At 44.1% G+C, this 18,064-nt stretch overlaps 1 protein-coding gene across 4 annotated transcripts in view; it reads left to right on the top strand.

Annotated features, from left to right (window-relative positions):
• The window catches only part of LOC105923631 (CST complex subunit CTC1), a 75,142-nt gene that overhangs the window by 11,249 nt on the left and 45,829 nt on the right, over positions 1-18,064 (top strand). The window contains exons 1-5 of one of the 4 annotated variants that reach the window (XM_036131071.1): positions 2,658-2,914; positions 9,672-9,771; positions 9,916-9,974; positions 10,590-10,630; positions 11,425-11,647. In XM_036131071.1, the coding sequence (XP_035986964.1) occupies positions 2,864-2,914; positions 9,672-9,771; positions 9,916-9,974; positions 10,590-10,630; positions 11,425-11,647 (474 nt within the window). In that variant the 5' untranslated portion in view covers positions 2,658-2,863. Of the gene's footprint in view, positions 1-2,657; positions 2,915-9,671; positions 9,772-9,915; positions 10,016-10,589; positions 10,631-11,424; positions 11,648-18,064 lie in introns of those variants that run through there. The other 3 variants (XM_036131069.1, XM_036131070.1, XM_036131072.1) reach the window with 3 other exon arrangements.

Raw genomic sequence — 18,064 nt, 5'->3', positions numbered from 1 at the left:
CCCCTGCACTGACCTCACCACTGTGGCTGTGGCGTTACATTTAATCAGCTTATTCATGTTTCTTTCCCAATAAATTAGTAAATACTATAACATTAACTTTAATTATATATGAAAATATAAAACCCATGCCATTAAAAGGCAGTACAGTCAAAGAACCCAGTCTGGATGGTTTAAAATGAAGGACTTTGTTTAACAGGAAAACTAAAATTAAACTGGTTCAGGACCTGGATCAACATCATGACTCCTGGTTCTGGTTCTGGTTCCCTGGAAACTATCGGGTCAACCTGCTGGTTTAAAACTGCTGCTGCTCTGTGACTTAATGCTGAGTAGTTCCCCATCACTTTATTAGAATTACGCTAAATCCTATATATATGTATACAGATATATACAGATATACAGAATTTGTCCCCAGCTAACTCTGGAGCAACAGGTTTATCACCAAACACACAAACAGATCCTATGATATTATGATTTTATGCTGATCAGGTAGAGAAGAATAAATTATTATTTTACATTAAAGTGTTTCTGATTCTGATCCATCATTTATATAATGACAGCTCCCTGAGGCATGGCTTAAATGTAGAAGACAAATATCATTGGAATGTACAACTGGAACGAGAAATAAATATTTCTTCTTGCTTATTAAATTATAAACAACCAGCTTCAACTCACAGAAATCCTAATTTAATCAACTGTGTGAAAAAAATAATGATTTTTTTTTACCTAAATATTTCAGACATTCAAAGGTTTCTGGCACCAACTTTAAAAGTTGATGAAGAGCATAAATGACGAGGAGCTTTAAAACTTCAGCAACTCTTGAAGGTTCAGGAATAGACTTTATCTGAGTCCATTTCAACTAATTAGATTTAACGTAATAATTCCAGATATGAAGGCAGAGCTCTGCTGAACTGAGTTTAGTGAAAGTCTATAAAGACTCCAACCTTTCTGAAGCCATGGTGGAGACCTCTGGTCTGTTTATTCCTGGTCTGGAGGGTTCACACAGTTTCACATCATGAAATATTAGGAGAGATTTAATGTAATAATTCCAGAAATGAAGGCAGAGCTCTGCTGCTACAGTTTAATAAAAGTTTATAAAGACTCTGAGGTTTCACACAGTTTCACATCATGAAATATTAGGAGAGATTTAATGTAATAATTCCAGATATGAAGGCAGAACTCTGCTGAACTGAGTTTAGTGAAAGTTTATAAAGACTCTGAGGTTTCTGAATCCATGGTGGAGACCCCTGGTCTGTTTATTCCTGGTCTGGAGGGTTCACACAGTTTCACATCGTGAAATATTAGGAGAGATTTAACGTAATAATTCCAGATATGAAGGCAGAGCTCTGCTGAACTGAGTTTAGTGAAAGTCTATAAAGACTCCAACCTTTCTGAAGCCATGGTGGAGACCTCTGGTCTGTTTATTCCTGGTCTGGAGGGTTCACACAGTTTCACATCATGAAATATTAGGAGAGATTTAATGTAATAATTCCAGAAATGAAGGCAGAGCTCTGCTGCTACAGTTTAATAAAAGTTTATAAAGACTCTGAGGTTTCACACAGTTTCACATCATGAAATATTAGGAGAGATTTAATGTAATAATTCCAGATATGAAGGCAGAACTCTGCTGAACTGAGTTTAGTGAAAGTTTATAAAGACTCTGAGGTTTCTGAATCCATGGTGGAGACCCCTGGTCTGTTTATTCCTGGTCTGGAGGGTTCACACAGTTTCACATCGTGAAATATTAGGAGAGATTTAATGTAATAATTCCAGATATGAAGGCAGAGCTCTGCTGCTACAGTTTAATCAAAGTTTATAAAGACTCTGAGGTTTCACACAGTTTCACATTCATGATTTAAATTATGGAATAAATCCTTCAAATGTTAGAATAATAAAATCACTTTAATTTTATTCCACATGTTCCTCTGATGAAAAGATTTGATATAAATAATTATTGTCTTTGTTCTGGTTTTCACTTTTTCTGTCCTGTAACTTTAACTTTGACTCTATTCTGTTTATTTTTTACTGATTTTTATTAATGTGTTCCAGAACTGCAGGTTCTGGTCCAATAAAGTTCTGTTTCACTGATTTTTTATTAATTTGTTCCAGAACTGCAGGTTCTGGTCCAATAAAGTTCTGTTTTTCTGATTTTTATTAATTTGTTCCAGAACTGCAGGTTCTGGTCCAATAAAGTTCTGTTTCACTGATTTTTTATTAATTTGTTCCAGAACTGCAGGTTCTGGTCCATTGAGGTTCTGTCGTCAGACTCCAGGTCCAGTTAATAAATAATTATGAGTTCTCCTTTCAGTTCTGTTCTGCCAGGATCGTGTAGCAAATAAAGGTTCTGGTTCTGGTTCTTGCTGCTCCACCAGCGGGTCCACAGAACCAGCACCAGGACAGTTTATCTGAGAACTTTAATTGCTTCAGGTCAGAACCCGTCCAGAACCTTTCCAGAACCACATGGAGTTTATATATATGGGTCCAGGTTTATATAACTGGGTCCATTCTAATCAGAACCGGGTCACTGAGCAGCACCGTTGTAGAAAGTTTCTGTCAGAGGGAACCCAGCAGACTGGACCGGGTCACTGGTATCACTGGAGGCTTTGGGTCCTGTCTGGACTCCCGTCCAGCAGGTGGCGGTACCGAACCCAGTAGCTGGTCCACCAGCCGCCATTACAGCCAGAAGAAGAGGAAGTTTTAGCGGCTTGTTCAGGTCCAACACCAGAGTTCTGCAGAAACCCAGATACTGTGACCCGGTTCGGTTCGCAGGGAGAGAGACCGGGACCGGTTCTGCACAGACCCAGATCCTCCAGGCCGGTTCGGACCCAGATCCTCCAGGCCGGTTCGGCGGGTCCTGGAGGCGGAGATGGACTCCCTGCAGGAGTTCCTGGACCGGTTCGGACCCAGCAGCGAGGCGGTCAGTACCACCATAGACATTATACATGTGTGTGAGCATAGACATATATACGTAGACGCGTCATAGGGCGCAGGTTCGCACGTCAACGTCACCGCCATATTGTGTGTGGCAGAAAAAAGTTGAGTTCTGTTATTGTGAACGTGGATCAGAGAAGATGCCTCATTCCTGTGCTGCATGGAAATGTATTCAGGCTGATTTCACTACTTGTATCTGCCTTCTATAAACTAAGGCTGCACCATGTTGCAAAACTGGACACACTAAAGCTGCAGAGTGGCAACACAGGCTATATATATATATATATATATATATATATATATATATATATATATATATATATATATATATATATATATATATATAGTCTATGGTCAGTGAGGTAGTCCATGGTCCAGGCAGCCAGATGTTTGCAGCAGGTCCAGGGTGGGGCTCACCACGGTGCGCAGGTGTGCTAGGATGAGGCGCTCCATGGTCTTCATCAGAGGATGAGGCGCTCCATGGTCTTCATCAGAGGATGAGGCGCTCCATGGTCTTCATCAGAGGATGAGGCGCTCCATGGTCTTCATCAGAGGATGAGGCGCTCCATGGTCTTCATCAGAGGATGAGGCACTCCATGGTCTTCATCAGAGGATGAGACGCTCCATTGTCTTCATCAGAGGATGAGGCGCTCCATGGTCTTCATCATGTGGGAGGTAACTGGTCTGAAGTGGGCCGGTTCCCTGGCATGCGGCGTTTTGGGAACCGGTACTACACAGGAGGTCTTCCACAGGGTGGGCACCACCCCCAGGCTGAGGCTCAGGTTGTAGATGTAGCTGAGGACTTCACAGAGCTCCTCTGCACAGGTCCTCAGCAGCCTGGGGGGGATGCCGTCCGGTCCAGAGGCTTTCCTCTGTTTCAGCCTCGTCAGCTGACCTCTCACCTGCATTGGTGTGACTGTGAGGGGGGAGGAAGGTAGGGCTGAAGGTGTGGATGGGTCGGGGGTTGATGATCAGAACCTCAGTCAGAACCGGTGTGGATCAGAATAAATATTTAAAACAACATTAATGTGACGTAAATTCATTTAATGCAGAAAATAACCTGCTGGTTTAATCCTGATTGTCTCTGAATTCACTGGTTCTGGAAATCAGGGAAGAGACTAAAACAGTTCTATAATAGAACCGTTTGCAGGGGCGGATCCAGGATGTTTCAAAGGGGGGTGGGCCCCTAAGGTTCATGTCAAGACAATGTGAGGCTAAATGACCAAAAAATGCCATCTTTACTCTTTCACACTACCATAATTATTCATTTAAGGGTTTTTTAATTGATAATCATTTTAATGGATGAACATAAGTTTTATTAGCATGATTACATTATTGTAATTAAAAAAGGATTTTAAGCCAAAATCTCTCGGTTTTTACAGCATGCACAAGGTTAAAAAGTAGTTTGAAGAAAAAATTATCCTTATCAACAATCAGATAGATAGATAGATAGATAGATAGATAGATAGATAGATAGATAGATAGATATCTTTATTGTCATTTTGTATGCACAGTGTGCGTACAGAACGAAATTTTGTTTACATACAGCTTGAAAAGAATCACTCTAGAAATCACTCTAAAAATCACAGTAGATTGCACTAATTTTCAGGATAAAGATGCAGCAGCGATTTATGTAAACAATTGAAATGAAAAACAAAGTAGACAATGCAGGGGAAATAGACAGTGTGCTATTCCCGTGCAGAGTTCATTTTGGGTTTCAGCAGTTCACAGTCAATTTAGTCGCTTCAGCAGTCCAGCATCAATCAATCAAACAAAGATTTACTTTATTTCCAGAAATTATATTTATTTAGTAAAATGGAATAAAAAGACCCAAGGACTTAAGAACAGTTTGGTATGGTTCAAATGACAAATTATTTTTTAATATACATGTATTTTAACAATATATTTTACCCAGATAAACTATATTGAGGAAAAAAGACTTAAAAAGACCCAAGGACTTAGAACAGTTTGTTATGGTTCAAGTGTGTTAGGATATCAACGAGGTCAAGTGGAACGAGCTGTTTATCCCAGAACTGCATGGCACACTTAGATGGCACCGACCCAAAAGATTGGCACATATCTATCAGATACCACCCCGGAGGTGACACAGCTTCCCTGCTGATGTCACAGTTTGGATGTGTACCGCCCTGCATGGGTGTGTACCTGGATCCCTTTATAATGTTTGTGTGATGAGCACTCGAGGCCTCCTGCCGATCAGGGGCCCATCAGCGCTGGTGTGACTGTAACTATTTCTCTGTCTTTACTTAGATAAAATATAACTAAAAGCATACTTGTCTGTTTTATGCGTCCTACATTCAAGGTAAAAAGTAAGTGGGGGTCGCCTGACTGGGTAAAACGAACTGGGTCCACCGAGGGTGCTTCACCGTAGACGGGACACGGTGAAACAATAACAAGTGATAAAGGAGTTTTGAATATATTTTAACGAGATAAACTATGTTGAGATAAAAAATACTTTAAAGTAAGTTAAACCGATTAACATGTATGGTGAAGTTAAGTCATAAGCCTATAATAGAACAGTAAGACTTTTATTACTGAAGTCTTACTATTCTATTATAGTAAGGGGGGGGGGGCATTGAAAAAAAAAAAGCATTTTATATGCTTCAGGCTGAACAGTGGCTCTGTGACAACTCCTACAGTGCTAAGTAACAAACTCTCAATAAAATCCCAAAATCTAAAAGATCACAAACAAAAAGTGTATGTGATTTTCAGTGTTACCAAATTAGGCGGGTTTCCACCCAATTAGGCTTCTTTTGAACACAATGAGCTGGAACTAAAATGGCTTATGGGCAGGATGTAAAAATTTGGGAAGCTTTTCATGACATTTGTTGGGCTTTTAGAAAGAATTAATAACAAAATATATATCTAAATAGTTGTCTATGTCTGGAAGAAAACTAAAACCCTTCTAATAAAATGCCATCTCATTGAACTAATTTTACTGGTCAATTTATTTTTTAAACGAGTCGAATCTGACATCATCAATGAATAGTAGTTATAATCAATAATATTGATTGTTATAATAAAACAAGAAAAGAATAATAGTTAATCAAGTGTCACTATGAAATTGTATTGGTCAATGTAAACGCCCCTAGAGGGTTTGAGTTCTACTGATCAACTTAAAACATTTCATGGCTGTGAAAGACAAATGTTTGATTGAGCTATATTCTGTAAGAGAAATTACGTTTATATTAAGGTAGATTTACAACTCATGTAAATCTACCTTAATATAAAGCTTTTATCAATAGCTTCTGGGAAGCTATTGATAAAAGCTTTTGTTTTGTTTCTGGTGTTAAAAGTTGTGTTTTTTTGATATATCATGATTGTTAAAGTGATCTTGTGTGTTATTTGGTTGCCTGATTGTACATTTTGTGTAATAATAGTAGTAGTAATATCATCTTTATTGTCATTGAAACATACATTATAATGAAATGTGTTCTCTGCATCTTAACCCATCCCCTAGGGGAGCAGTGGGCTGCCATGTGCGGCGCCTGGGGAGCAATCAGGGGTTAAGGGTCTTGCTCAGGGACCCAGAGTGCAGGCAGTGGGGATCGAACCGGGTACTAGCATCCTTCTCTGAGTGCAAGCGCGCTTCTCTAACCACTAGGCTAACACTCCCCATACACAGAGACGCAGCTCGGTAGGCAATTTGGGGTTAAGAGCCTTGCCCAGGGGCACATCGAAATGTGGCAAGGGGAAGCTGGAATCGAACCCACAACCTTCTGATTGCCAGACGACTACTCACTCAACCCATCAAGCCACAGTCGCCCACAGTCATTGTGTAATAATAAATAATATATGAATAATAATAATAATATAATAAGTAATATTAATAACAATACATATAATAATATTTATACTTATAATAAATAAGTAATAATAATATAATATATTACTATATTATATTATTATTACATTTTGTGTACATTGTGGCATGTTCTGATGTGTTTAATATTTCTGTGCTTTTAACAACAGAGAGTTTTAGATTTGGGCTTGTTTTTTTTCTTTTTAGTTGGGCAGGTTTTATGCTGGTTTGGTCTGGAAACTAACAGTGAGATACAGCAACCTGTAGAGCTGACTCAAAAGTCAAGCATTAGCATACATAAACATGAGCGCTGGTGTCAGGCTGAACACTGACTGAAATAAAAATTCATACTAGAAGAGGTTCTGTAATTACAGCAGCTAGGAGAACAAGAATCAGAACAAAGCAGAGTTCCTTCTGCCTACAGTAACCCACGTTTCTTCAGTTTGGCAGTTTTCCTGCTTGGTTCTGCTCCTCTAGCTAACCCTCCTAACTGTCTAGCTAACCCTCCTAGCTGTTTAGCTAGCTAACCCTCCTAGCTGTCTAGCTAACCCTCCTAGCTGTCTAGCTAACCCTTCTAGCTGTCTAGCTAGCTAACCCTCCTAGCTGTCTAGATAACCCTCCTAGCTGTCTAGCTAACCCTCCTAGCTGTCTAGATAACCCTCCTAGCTGTCTAGCTAACCCTCCTAGCTGTCTAGCTAATCCTCCTAGCTGTCTAGCTAACCCTCCTAGCTGTCTAGCTAACCCTTCTAGCTGTCTAGCTAACCCTTCTAGCTGTCTAGCTAGCTAACCCTCCTAGCTGTCCTAGCTAACCGGGTTAGCTGTCCTAGCTAACCCTCCTAGCTGTTTAGCTAGCTAACCCTCCTAGCTGTCTAGCTAATCCTCCTAGTTGTACTAGCTAACCCTCCTAGCTGTCCTAGCTAACCCTCCTAGCTCTCTAGCTAACCCTCCTAGTGTGAATGTTTACTCCAGTGTTGACTTCAATGCTGACGTTTCAAACAGAAATTAATAGTGCTGTTTCCAGATCACTCTCCTTTGCTTCTTTGTTACTTCTTGTAATTATTTGGTAATAAGACTGAATATTCATCCCGGACCACCGACACCGACGGTGACTACAGCGGAGCCGCAGCTTCTCTCTGAAGGCTATTTCTATGACCAAGCGACCCGCCCCTCTCCAGCTGTAATTGGCTAGCATGTTGTCTCAGTCGTTGGTTTGATTGGTTGAATTGTATGATTGACACATCAAATATAGTACTAACAGAGCGATGGCCACTCCAAAGTTAAAAAAGAAAAGAAAGTACAGCTTCTCCCCAATGCCTGCCCATGCCGGCGGGTCTGCTCAGATATCAGGAGTCTGGACCACCGTGCCGGCGTCAGCGCGTTGTAGATGACAGGTACTGGCTATTAATTCTATGAAGGATGTTTAAAATTTCAGGCTCTAAAAAATACTTTGGTTTCCAAAGGGTGGTGCGCGCCCCCGCCTGTATCCACCACTGGTTTTATTCTGTATCATGGTTCTGTTATGGAACAACGTGGTTCTGTTGTAGAACAACTAGAGACTCAATCAGAGGTCAGCATATAATCTTTATAGCCCCATTTACACTACTCTTGTTAAACCGATCCAGGTTCCTGTAGGTGCTGACCAGCTTCCTTCTCAGTCCTACCAGGAGGACTGAGTTATTTTACTGATAGTCCATCAGCATCTTTAGTTTATTCACAAGTAGAAAGGAAGAGCTGCTCTACTACAGGACCAGTCAGATTATACAGATTGGGTCAGATTATACAGATTGGTCAAAAATGTCCTATATAAGGAAACCAGTTGATTGCTTCAAAGTCCCGACAATCAGCATTCACTCTTGGGGAACCGTAGAGCTACAGGGAGAGTCATCTGCATTGTACATGGCTTTGCTGCAATCCCTCATACTGAGCATGCATGAAGCGACAGTGGGAAGAAAAAACACCCGTTAGGGGGAAGGAGAACCTCCAGCAGAACCAGAACCAGGCTCAGTGTGAACGCTCATCTGCCTCCACCCACTGGGGCTTAGAGAAGACAGAGCAGAGACACAGAAAGCTCAGAAGCTCACATTGACCCAGGAGTACTTTCTATGTTAGAGAAGACAGAGCAGAGACACAGAAAGCTCAGAAGCTCACATTGACCCAGGAGTACTTTCTATGTTAGATGGTAATAGAGGATGATCTGCCTCCCCTGATGATGTCACAGTTAACAGAATGTCAGACCAGGTGTACCTTCTATGAAGATAAAAGAGAGAGCAAAAAGTTAAAAGCTGAAATGACGACAGTCATTTCAATGTAATACAATGCAAAACTGGAGAACAGTAGACTGAAGAACAGTAGAAATCAGTAGAGAGAGAGAAATAGACCCTGATGTCCTCCAGCAGCCTAAGCCTATAGCAGCATAACTATAGAGGTAGCTCAGGGTAACATGAGCCACTCTGACTAGAAGCTTTGTCACAAAGGAAAGTTTTAAGATTAGTCTTAAAAGTAGACGGGGTGTCTGCCTCACGGACCAAAACTGGGAGTTGGTCCGTAAAAAGCAGTCTGAACCGGGCCTGGCTCTACAGAACCGGTCTGAACCGGGCCTGGCTCCATAGAACCGGTCTGAACCGGGCCTGGCTCCATAGAACCGGTCTGAACCGGGCCTGGCTCTACAGAACCGGTCTGAACCGAGCCTGGCTCCACAGAACCGGTCTGAACCGAGCCTGGCTCCACAGAACCGGTCTGAACCGGGCCTGGCTCCACAGAACCGGTCTCCACCTCATGACAGAAGTTCTACAGGACATGAGGTCTTCCTCCAGGCAGCAGGAAACTCTGACTGGATCTTAGCTGACTGGTTCCGCCTCATCCTGGTATTGGATCAGAACCAGCTGACCCAGTCTGTTCTGACCCGTCTGCTGTGTGTCTGCAGGAGTCCATATGGCTGAAGAACTTCTTCACCTTTGTCCAGGAACACCTGAGTGCTGCTGCCTGTGGCTCCGCCCCCTCTGCTGCTCACCAATCACCAGCAGGTAAACGGTTCTGTTCTGGTTCTGCTAGTCCAGGTCCACAGAGTCCAACGGGTCCAATGATGGGATTTCAACCCTCAGTTTTGGGTCAGGTTCTGGACGGCTCAGGTGTTTGGTACCATGGTAACGGGGTCTGCTGTGCTGCAGGTGCATCATGTGACCACAGGGTGGAGCAGCTGAGCGTGAGCGCGGTGGAGAAGATCCAGGAGAAGAGCTCCCTCACCTGCAGCCTACCTGTCAGCTACAGGTGAGTCCCCAGTGGACCTCCAGAACCAGTCAGAACCTCCAGAACCACTTAGATCCTCCAGAACCAGGAGAAGTTAGAACCCCCAGAACCAGTTAGAACCTCCAGAACCAGGAGAAGAGCTGCCTCACCTGCAGCCTACCTGTCAGCTACAGGTGAGTTCTCAGTGGACCTCCAGAACCAGTCAGAACCTCCAGAACCAGTCAGAACCTCCAGAACCAGTTAGAACCTTCAGAACTAGTTAGAACCTCCAGAACCAGGAGAAGAGCTGCCTCACCTGGGGCCTACCTGTCAGCTACAGGTGAGTCCTCAATGGACCTCCAGAACCAGTCAGAACCTCCAGAACCAGTTAGAACCCACAGAACCAGTTAGAACCTCCAGAACCAGTTAGAACCTCCAGAACCAGGAGAAGTTAGAACATCCAGAACCAGGAGAAGAGCTGCCTCACCTGTGGCCTACATGTCAGCTACAGGTGAGTCCTCAGTGGACCTCCAGAACCAGTCAGAACCTCCAGAACCAGTTAGAAGCCACAGAACCAGTTAGAACCTCCAGAACCAGTTAGAACCTCCAGAACCAGGAGAAGAGCTGCCTCACCTGTGGCCTACCTGTCAGCTACAGGTGAGTCCCCAGTGGACCTCCAGAACCAGTCAGAACCTCCAGAACCAGGAGAAGAGCTGCCTCACCTGCAGCCTACCTGTCAGCTACAGGTGAGTCCTCAGTGGACCTCCAGAACCAGTCAGAACCTCCAGAGCCACTTAGATCCTCCAGAACCAGGAGAAGTTAGAACATCCGGAACCAGGAGAAGTTAGAACCTCCAAAACCAGTTAGGACCTCCAGACCAATTACGGCCCTCCAGAACCAGGAGTAATTAGAACTTCCAGGAGCAAGGAGAACCTCCAGAACCAGTTAGGCCCTCCAGAACAAGTTAGGACCTCCAGAACCAGTTAGGACCTCCAGAACCAGTTAGGACCTGACAGGTGTTCTCTCTGCCTCCAGACCTGTAGGCCCCGCCCACCTGCTGACATCAGGTCACATGACCCTGACAGGTGTTCTCTCTGCCTCCAGACCTGTAGGCCCCGCCCACCTGCTGACATCAGGTCACATGACCCTGACAGGTGTTCCTTCCGCCTCCAGACCTGTAGGCCCCGCCCACCTGCTGACATCAGGTCACATGACCCTGACAGGTGTTCTTTCTGCATCCAGACCTGTAGGCCCCGCCCACCTGCTGACATCAGGTCACATGACCCTGACAGGTGTTCTTTCTGCATCCAGACCTGTAGGCCCCGCCCACCTGCTGACATCAGGTCACATGACCCTGACAGGTGTTCTTTCTGCATCCAGACCTGTAGGCCCCGCCCACCTGCTGACATCAGGTCACATGACCCTGACAGGTGTTCTCTCTCTGCCTCCAGACCTCTGAGCGTCTCTGAGCTGCTCTCCCAGCAGCACCTGGCCTGTGTCAGCAACCTGTCCTGGAGCACCAATCAGCATCGAGCCTGGCTCAGGGAGGCGGAGCTTAGTCTGCCGGGTCAAAGGGCGCTGCCCAGGGTCAACCTGCTGCTGATTGGCTGGCTTAGAGAGGGGCGGGGCGGAGAGTGGAGGTTGATGGATGACAGCGGCAACGTCAGATGTGAGGTAAGCAGGAGGGGGCGGAGCCTTACCCATCTGTCCTCCATCTGTCCCTCAGCGATATTATAATAATAATAATTAATAATAACTTTTAAAGTCCTCCCTTGTTTTATTGCCTTAAAAAATAAAGATTAGCTGCAGTGGTTTTCATTTAAATGTTAAATCTTTCTGCTAACAGAACTTTTGGGTTCGTTGATCCGTTCTTTATGAGGACGGGTTGAATTCTACTGATTTTATTGGCAACCAGAGTCCCAGAATCCAGGTTGGGTCCTGAAGGGATGAAGCCTTCTCCGTCCACTGATTCAATTCAATTTAATTCAATTCAATTTTATTTATATAGCGCCAATTCATGAAACATGTCATCTCGAGGCACTTTACAAAGTCAAGTTCAATCATATTATACAGATTGGGTCAGATTATACAGATTGGTCAAAAATGTCCTATATAAGGAAACCAGTTGATTGCATCAAAGTCCCGACAAGCAGCATTCACTCCTGGAGAAGCGTAGAGTCACAGGGAGAGTCGTCTGCATTCTTGATGGCTTTGCAGCGATCCCTCATACTGAGCAAGCATGAAGCGACAGTGGGAAGAAAAACTCCCATTAGCGGGAAGGAAAAACCTCCAGCAGAACCAGAACCAGGCTCAGTTCATGGCGTCATCGGCCATTTTTTTCTGTTTGTAGTCACCGTCCAGGAATCGGTATAAATTGTCCGGCCCGCCGAACAATTTAGTCCGGCCCGGTGGCCAAATGCATTATCATTATCCAACGGCTGTATCTCCTCGCTGCATCGACCGATCTGCACCAGATTTTTTGCGAGTCATGGGGGAGCGCTGCCGAACGCGTTCGCGTGAATCGCCCGTTGGACGGGCGAGGAAAATGCGTGACAGCATCTGCGGTGGGGGGCGGCCGGCGGTGCGCAAACCCCGCCCGCCACCCGGAGCCGCAGCGGTGCACGAACTTGGATCAATAGTGACTCGACTTGGGCTTGACTCGGACTTGAACACTGGAGACTCGAACCTGGACTCGGACTCGAGGCATAGTGACTTGACTACAACACTGCATCCGCATAACAGTGGAAATTAATCCCATGCTGTCTGATAATTTTTCCGATCGGAAGCATATATAAAGTAAAGAGAATTGGTCCAAGGACTGAACCCTGTGGTACTCCACAAGTGACCCTAGAGTTTGAGGAAGATTTATTATTAACATGAACAAATTGGAATCTGTCTGACAGATAAGATTTAAACCAGCCTAATGCTTTCCCCTTAATCCCTACAGTATGTTCAAGTCTTTGTAGGAGAATATTGTGATCAACTGTATCAAATGCAGCACTGAGATCTAACAGGACAAGTATAGACACAAGTCCATTATCTGAGGCCATGAGAATATCATTAGTGACCTTCACCAGAGCTGCTTCAGTGCTATGATGAGCTCTGAAGCCTGACTGAAACTCCTCAAGTAGGTCATTACTTTGTAAATGTTCACAAAGTTGATTAGCAACTACTTTCTCAAGAATTTTAGATAAGAAAAGAAGATTAGATATAGGTCTGTAATTTACTAACTCATCCTGATCAAGAGAAGGTTTCTTAAGTAAAGGTTTAATAACAGCTACTTTAAAAACCTGTGGTACATATCCATTTACTAAGGATAGATTAATCATGTCTAAAATAGGACCACTGATCAGAGGGAATACCTCCTTAAACAACTTGGTTGGGATTGGGTCTAACATACAGGTAGAAGGTTTAGATGAAGCTAAAATTTTAGATAGCTCAGAAAGCTCTACTGCTTTTAAACAGTTCAGACACTGCGCAGGTTCTAAAGATTCCTCCAATGCTGCCTCACTTACTGAGGACGAGGTAATCATGTTTGGGAGGATGCCAATTATTTTATTTTAAATGGAATCAATTTTATTTATGAAGAATCCCATAAAATCATTACTGCTAGGAGCTAAAGGAATGGATGGATCAACAGAGCTGTGGCTGTGGCTGATGGATGTTTAAATGATTAAATGTTTATTCTCTGTGTTACTGAATAAACTTAATAAACTCAGTAACTATGTTTAAATGCACAGAATTCCCTGATCAGACTGAAACAGAGAAATAATCTGAAAACATTGTTTATTTCAGCATAAAATCAGTTAATCGTGGTAAAACTTTACACCGACCAGGCTTTATTCAGAATAAATTAACTCTGACCCTTAAAACCACAGAAGAAGACGTTGCTGCTGCCCGTTGTGAGAAAAGTTAAAACAACAAAACTTTATTGAATAGTGGAATACAAACAACCACAGAAAACAAAGAGTACCAAGAGTGTTGGTAGTAGGAATGGGTCGGTGTTAGGTTCTGATGGTATGATAACCTTAGAAAAAGCACCATGGTTTATGATCAGAGCTCCAGATGTGTTATTTAGAAATGTTGCATTTAAAAACAATGAAAGTCATTTTAAAAACTGTAAAGCATGGAACATAATAAACATATCTAAAATAATGATAACTGGATCATTAAATAAATACATAAACAAATTAAAGAAATAAATTAAAATTATTACCGTCATGGTGCTAAAGTTTCACTGTAGGGTCTCGCTCCTCTTTAGCTGAGAGCAGGCTTCACTGCAGTGCTGAAACTTAAAGGGGAAGTCTGGTCAACAAGGAAAAATCAGGGTATCATTAGCTATAACTAAAACTAATACGTTTGTGGTTATTTAAAGAACTTATCTTTAATCAATAAGAAAATAAAAACATAAATTGTCGCCTGAATCACTGTGTATGGGGGCAGACATTACTGCCCATATTTGGGCAGTAAGGGGCCTTTGACATCACATCCTGGGGCGTGGAAAAGCGGAAGCGGCGACAGCATTTCTCTCCGCTTTCCATGCAAAGTCAATAGGAGCCGTTCTACACAGCTGCGATCATCAATAATTTTTTCGGATTTCCAGAGGACTTCACCACTGACATTCCCAAGACCTATTGTTACAGCAACAATGCCCACGTGCATGGCCATCGGATGTTCCAACACAACTGGTAAAAGTGGAAAAAACATTGCTTATTTCAACTTCCTGATTCATGAGCCACCGGGCTCGGTGCTGGATTGCCAACTTGAACAGAGCGGATTTGCCATCTAACTTCTGGCCAGAGAGAAAACACGTCATATGCAGCAACCATTTTGAAGAAGAATGTTTTGAACATGACATGAGAGCGAGGATTTTCTGTAAGTTATTTTTTATTTTAGAATTTTTTATTTAGAATTTGCGGGGATGGTCACCGAGCAGAGGGGCGGAGGGATACCACATGTGATGTGGTATCCCTCCGCCCCAGCATGTGCTGGAACGCTCTTATATTTTAATATTTATACAATAATGACCACCTGCCCTTTTTACTAGAGGCCAAATATATAACTTAAGTCACTTCAGCGATCTCTCCTCCGCTGTGTGTGTGTGTGCGCGCACTCCGCTGCAGCGCCGGAAAAGCCGTGCTGCGGTGGAGTGCGCGCACACACACACACACACACACACACATACACACACGCGCGTGTATACATATATATTGTAGGACCCAACTGAGTTTGCACTGGAAATAGGTACGCTGGATTCCGTCAAAAGTCCGGTTTCTGTCAAGAAACTCTTCTAAAAAAATCCATATTGCTATCAGATGATGATAGCTCCACGGAGCTCCCATCACTGTCACTTAGTACTTCATCACTCTCTGCTTCGTACAGAGCACCAGTCGTCGCCATGTTGGAAAATAGTGCGCCGTGACAAACAGAGCGTTGAAACTTGCTCAACTGCGGGTCCGCCGAGTGACGTCAAAAAATGGGAGGTGACAGTACTATTCTTGACCAAGATGGATTCCTCCACATAAACATGATAAAATGAAAATTATTCTGAATTAAAAAAACGTATATTTTTTTGCACAGTATGTAGTAGTTTTATATTTAAAGTACTTTCAGCAGTTTGAATTCTGATTTTGACCGGACTTCTCCTTTAAGATAAAAAGTAAATGAATAAATTAAAGTGCCTCATATAATGGTCTTTACAGTGATTTAACAATAAATGTTGCTAAAACGTCTAGTCAGCGTTTCTGCTGTTCTCTTCATGGAGGAACAATGAGTTAATTGGCTAAATAAAATCCTGATTTTCCTTAAAACTGTCACATTGAATTAATCAATTAAACCCATTTATGGCCCTGGCTGATAGGAATTCCTCCTGTAAACAGTCTGACTGCTGAGATCAGACTCAGAGAAAATATATTCTGACTGAGACCAGAGGTTCATGCTGAACTTTTTATATTTATACAGATCTTTAATCTGGGTCCATCTAACACAGCAGTCAGGGCAGTGTGGCCCGATCAGAATGACAGAACCAGAACCAGCGTGGCCTCCAGTGGTTCTGTGAGGCAGAAAGATCATCAGCCTGTGCTGCTGAGGCTGCAGCTTTATCACAGAGTTCTTAGAACCTGGTTCTGGTCCGTTCTGGCAGCTCAGAAGACAGAACCAATAGGAATGGGTCACTGGTTTCACCATGTGAAAAAGTCCTGGGTTCTGTTGTACGTTCCTCAACTGGACAATAAATCCGTTTAATAGAGTAAAGGTAGAGTTTCTGAATACCTGCTGCAGAACGTCTTACCTGTTTTTCTGCTGCTCAGGTAAAAAAAACCTCCCCCATCCTCTCTGGTCTGCTTTCTGCTTTCACCCAGAAAACAAAAGGTGTTTCTGATCAGGATTACCATCTACAGCTTTAATTCACGTTTACAATTTTAAAGATTTACTTTTGAAAATCAGGATTTATTTAGCCAGTCATTGTTCCTCCATGAAGAGAACAGCAGGAACGCTGAATAGATGTTTAGGAACATTTATTGTTCCTATAAAGACCGTAGTATGAGGCACTTTACTCTGGTTACTTTTGTCCATGTAAACGCAGCTATGCCTCACCTGTCTCTGTCTCACCTGTCTCTGCCTCACCTGTCTGTCTCACCTGTCTCTGCCTAACATGTCTCTGTCTCACCTGGTGGACCTGTCTCTGTCTCTCCTGGTGCACCTGTCTCTGCCTCACCTGTCTCTGCCTCACCTGTCTGTCTCACCTGTCTCTGCCTAACATGTCTCTGTCTCTCCTGGTGCACTTGTCTCTGCCTCACCTGTCTCTGCCTCACCTGTCTCTGCCTCACCTGTCTGTCTCACCTGTCTCTGCCTAACATGTCTCTGTCTCTCCTGGTGCACTTGTCTCTGCCTCACCTGTCTCTGCCTCACCTGTCTCTGCCTCACCTGTCTGTCTCACCTGTCTCTGCCTAACATGTCTCTGCCTCACCTGTCTCTGCCTCACCTGTCTGTCTCACCTGTCTCTGCCTAACATGTCTCTGTCTCACCTGGTGGACCTGTCTCTGTCTCTCCTGGTGCACCTGTCTCTGCCTCACCTGTCTCTGCCTCACCTGTCTGTCTCACCTGTCTCTGCCTAACATGTCTCTGTCTCTCCTGGTGCACTTGTCTCTGCCTCACCTGTCTCTGCCTCACCTGTCTGTCTCACCTGTCTCTGCCTAACATGTCTCTGTCTCTCCTGGTGCACTTGTCTCTGCCTCACCTGTCTCTGCCTCACCTGTCTGTCTCACCTGTCTCTGCCTCACCTGTCTCTGTCTCACCTGTCTGTCTCACCTGTCTGTCTCACCTGTCTCTGCCTCACATGTCTCTGTCTCACCTGGTGGACCTGTCTCTGTCTCACCTGTCTGTCTCACCTAGTGGACCTGTCTCTGTCTCACCTGTCTGTCTCACCTAGTGGACCTGTCTCTGTCTCACCTGTCTGTCTCACCTAGTGGACCTGTCTCTGCCTCACATGTCTCTGTCTCACCTGGTGGACCTGTCTCTGTCTCACCTGTCTCTGCCTCACCTGTCTGTCTCACCTGTCTCTGCCTAACATGTCTCTGTCTCACCTGGTGGACCTGTCTCTGTCTCACCTGTCTGTCTCACCTAGTGGACCTGTCTCTGCCTCACATGTCTGTCTCACCTAGTGGACCTGTCTGCCTCACATGTCTCTGTCTCATCTGGTGGACCTGTCTCTGTCTCACCTGTCTGTCTCACCTAGTGGACCTGTCTCTGCCTCACATGTCTCTGTCTCACCTGGTGGACCTGTCTCTGTCTCACCTGTCTCTGCCTCACCTGTCTGTCTCACCTGTCTCTGCCTAACATGTCTCTGTCTCACCTGGTGGACCTGTCTCTGTCTCACCTGTCTGTCTCACCTAGTGGACCTGTCTCTGCCTCACATGTCTGTCTCACCTAGTGGACCTGTCTCTGCCTCACGTGTCTCTGTCTCATCTGGTGGACCTGTCTCTGCCTCACATGTCTCTGTCTCATCTGGTGGACCTGTCTCTGTCTCACCTGATGGACCTGTCTCTGTCTCACCTGCCAGTCTCACCTAATGGACAAGTCTCTGTCTCTGCC

Source organism: Fundulus heteroclitus, unplaced genomic scaffold, assembly GCF_011125445.2.
Source record: "Fundulus heteroclitus isolate FHET01 unplaced genomic scaffold, MU-UCD_Fhet_4.1 scaffold_41, whole genome shotgun sequence".
In the NCBI taxonomy this organism is placed as follows: Eukaryota; Metazoa; Chordata; class Actinopteri; order Cyprinodontiformes; family Fundulidae; genus Fundulus; species Fundulus heteroclitus.
The sequence above is the reverse complement of the archived record's forward strand: the minus strand, read 5'-3'. Positions and strand labels throughout refer to the sequence as shown.